This window comes from Pteropus alecto, unplaced genomic scaffold, assembly GCF_000325575.1.
Source record: "Pteropus alecto unplaced genomic scaffold, ASM32557v1 scaffold127, whole genome shotgun sequence".
In the NCBI taxonomy this organism is placed as follows: domain Eukaryota; kingdom Metazoa; phylum Chordata; class Mammalia; order Chiroptera; family Pteropodidae; genus Pteropus; species Pteropus alecto.
The window spans coordinates 877,060-880,868 of NW_006440646.1; the positions used below are offsets into that span (position 1 = coordinate 877,060).

Here is a 3,809-nt window from a genome sequence, read left to right on the forward strand (position 1 = left end):
GCTGAACTGGCCCATTCCTTTTTCTTGATAGCAAGGTTGGATAGGCAGGTCAGAGAAGTACCAAAGACGTCATATATCTTATGTTTAAAATAGTATTTGACAACTTCTCATGAAGTTCTTATAGAGAAATGAGAGCAGTGAGCGGGATGTTAGTCTAATTAGGTCCATTCTTAGGTAGCAACTCTTCATGCATGCAGTATTAAATAATAGGTTGAAGTCAACCAGGTGAGAGGTTTAGTGGTGGGCTTATTTAAAATGGCCTTTATCACCCTTCTGGATCCCACATCCTTTAAGGGAGATCATGACAAACTAGAAACAGAAGGGGGAAACTAGGTAAGAAAAGGGTGTTAAAATAATGTCAAAGGAGCATTAAAGGAAGTGTAAATATTTAATTTAGGTGAATGAATACTTGAAGTATGGTTGGACATAGAATCATAGACTTTTAGAAATAGATGAAGCCACCCAGTCTCCTAAAAATTTAACAGATGATAAAATTGGGTTCGGGTTAGTTGAATTACATTTATATTAACATTTACTGAGCATCCATTATGTGCTGCACTGGATGCTGGGAATCCCAAAACAAGCAAGTTTCTTCCTGAATCCCAGCCTACCTCTCCTCACTGACGTCTTCACATGTTTGACAAGCTGTCATAGGGAAGGATGTATGAATATAGTCTGTTCTTCTCCAAAGGGCACCGCTATGGCTAAGTGGAAACTACAGGAAGGCAAAGTTCTACTCAACATACGGAAGAATTTTCCAGTAATATGAGTTGTGTGATATTGGAGGGAGCTGCCTTGAAATGTCATGCTTAATACAGCAGTGAAGTCCACAGAGAGACTGGATAATCTATGTCTAGTAGTTCGCATTTCTAAGTTAGAGAGAAAATTAGCCCATATGACCTCTAAGGTTCCCATGTGTGATGCCCTTAGTAAATATGCACAGCCAATAAGAGAATAATGAGTACGGCAAGTTTATATTGAATATAATAAGTATCTTCAATTTTATTTCATTTTGATTTTTTTTTTGATTGTGTGTTCATATCATTAAAGATAACATAAAAGCAACTTGCCACTTTTCATGATGCACAGAGCAAAGATAAAATCTCTTGTGTGAATTCGGAGAAATAATTCATCATCATTCTGACATGAACACTAGGTGTTCTTCATAGTGGGCAGTTTTCCAACATAAAGAAAACGTGACATCTGTGACAATGCAGTTTATTCGTTCATTCCATAAATATTTCTGGAGCACCTACTATGTCTCAGACACTGTGGAAATTCTATGGAAAAATGTAAAGTGGCAAATAAGACAACCTTTGTTCCTGGCTTTATGAGATGAGTATTCTCAGGAGTCAGTGGAGGTGGGGAAAGGAAAGGAGCAAGAAGCTTCACAGCAAATGTTTTACGTATTGGCAGTTGCATTTTGATCTTCTTGCTTAGTTCTGCTCTTTTGACTCATTATTCAGAAGAATTTTCACTTTAGATTTATGATTTCTATGCTTTGCCATTTAACAGGAAATACCTTCATTTTTAGTACCTTACTGGGAACTAATAGAAAATTCCTATGTAAACTCCATCAAAACAGTACTCAGGCATCTGAGAGAAGACCAGCATGTTGTACTTGGTTACTTATATAATATTAGGTAAGTGAAGTTTCCAAAGTTTGAATTTTGCAGTTTACAGATATGACGTGCAAGCTCTATCTCATTCTCTTAACGCCTTACAGAACAAGTTTCCAGCAGTTTCTAAGGCGTCCGGATCACAAGCAAGATTTTGTATCTCAATGGCAGGCTGATTTCAACTCTCTTCCTGAGGACTTGTGGGATGATGAGGAAACAAAGGCTGAACTACACCAAAGAGTGAATGTAAGGAAAACTGCGAGCTACTAGGCCGGTGTCTCCACACACTCACATCTTATTCTGCGAAACCCTAATTCATTTCCTTTTTACTTTCATGAGGTGCAAGGATGAGGAGGGAAATGGTTTGAACACTTATCTTTCAAGAGTGGTTGCGAAAACACCCGCCGAGCCCCTACTGAGCAAACTCAGTACAGAAGTGATTGAGTGAGCCATGTAGATATTTGGGGGAAGAGTATATTGATCAAAGGAGAAAACAAAGGCAAAGGTATTGAGAGGGGAGCCTGCTCGGTGTGTGTGAAGAACAGCGAGGAGGCAGGCGCGGCCAGAGCAGAGCGAGCATGGGCCAGAGTATTCGCCGATGAGGTCAGAGAGATCATAGGAGACTAGATTCTCTAAGGCCTTGGAGGTCATTGTTAGGATATTGGTGTTGATCTGAATGAGAGTTGAAACCTTGGCTTCTGGTTTTAAAAGAGTCTTCAGTGGAGTAAAAGCAGCAAGGAGACCAGTTGGGAAATCAGTTGCGAAGCTATCGAAATTAAAGTAAAGCATGACGGTGACTTAGATTCATGGGGTGCTAAAGGATTTAACCCAAGAGATATTGAATTAACAAACGTCAGAGTAAAGCTAAAGTATTTTACCTGTTCTTAGACACTCCTCAAACGGTAATAAATAGCTATGTAAATCCAAAAAATATCTGCCTTTTCTATCTTTTTTCTACTTATTCATAATGCCATACTGACTCTAAACTTCTTCCCCGTATCAGCCAGGTGATTGTTGGTAGAATGAGAAAGTTTTGAAATTAAAAATATCTTATGTGGGATATTTTTTCTAATTCCAAATGTATCATATGTTTATTGTAGATAAATTAGATAATAAAAAGAAGAAAAATTTTAAATGACAAATTCGTAATCGCATTGCCACTAGTTAACCATTGTTAACTACCTTGGGGCAATTATTTTTGTGAAACATGTGACTGCAGTGTACATATGGTTTTGTACCATTCTTCTTCAACAATAGAATACATTTCATTTCTCAATACAAATTCATCTGCCTTGTCATTTTTATGTCTAAAAGATATTTCATTAATCGACTGTATCATAATCTATTTAACAAATTTCTACTAGTCACCATTTCATTAACAAATATTTGTTGAGCACCAACCTTTATTATGGAAAATTACACAGTAAAATATCATCCAGCGGAATATTTACCACATCTTTATTTCTTTATAAATTTCTAAAACATAGAAATTGCCCATTCTAAAATTATGCTTAATTTTTAAACACATAAAATTTGCAAATGTCACTTCAAAAACAGATTATGATAATGAAGAAAATATTGTGTTCTATCCTTTTTGTTCATCTTTGCCAATATAATGGGCAAAATATGCGTATCTTCTATAATTTGCCTTTCTGTTTCTACAATTAAAGTTGACCATTTTTTTTCCCGCACATATGTCATTTATTCCTCTTCCTCCTGAAGCCTGTTTATGATTTCTTCCCATTTTTATGTTGTGGTGTACTCTTTTTCTTACTGATTTCTAAGACCTCTTTATATATTAAGGATACAAATCATCTGTTGGTCATATGCTACGATTACATTCTCAGTTTGATGTTTGCCTTATATTATTCGATATGAGTTTTAATATGCAAAAATCCTTTAATGTTTATGTAGACAAATATAGAAAATTTTTCTTTATAGCTTGTCTTTGTGGTCAGTTTAAAAAAATACATCTCCATTCTTAAATTATATATTTAATCTATTTAACATATTTTAGATTTATTTAAGTTTATTTTAATTTTCAGTTACCTAAAATATGAAAAACTCTTGTACATATAAGATAGATGTTAGAAAATAACATATGGTCTTTATTTGGGAGATTTAATAAGTTTTTGCCAAATCAACCACATTAATGATATTATAAATATTTTAGCAATGCATCTTCAGCAG

At 35.1% G+C, this 3,809-nt stretch overlaps 1 protein-coding gene across 1 annotated transcript in view; it reads left to right on the forward strand.

Moving 5' to 3' along the window:
* The window catches only part of SPEF2 (sperm flagellar 2), a 137,144-nt gene that overhangs the window by 79,029 nt on the left and 54,306 nt on the right, over positions 1-3,809 (forward strand). The window contains exons 22-23 of the mRNA XM_015593958.2: positions 1,516-1,643; positions 1,727-1,865. Coding sequence (XP_015449444.1) covers positions 1,516-1,643; positions 1,727-1,865 — 267 coding nt within the window. The remainder of the gene's footprint in view (positions 1-1,515; positions 1,644-1,726; positions 1,866-3,809) is intronic.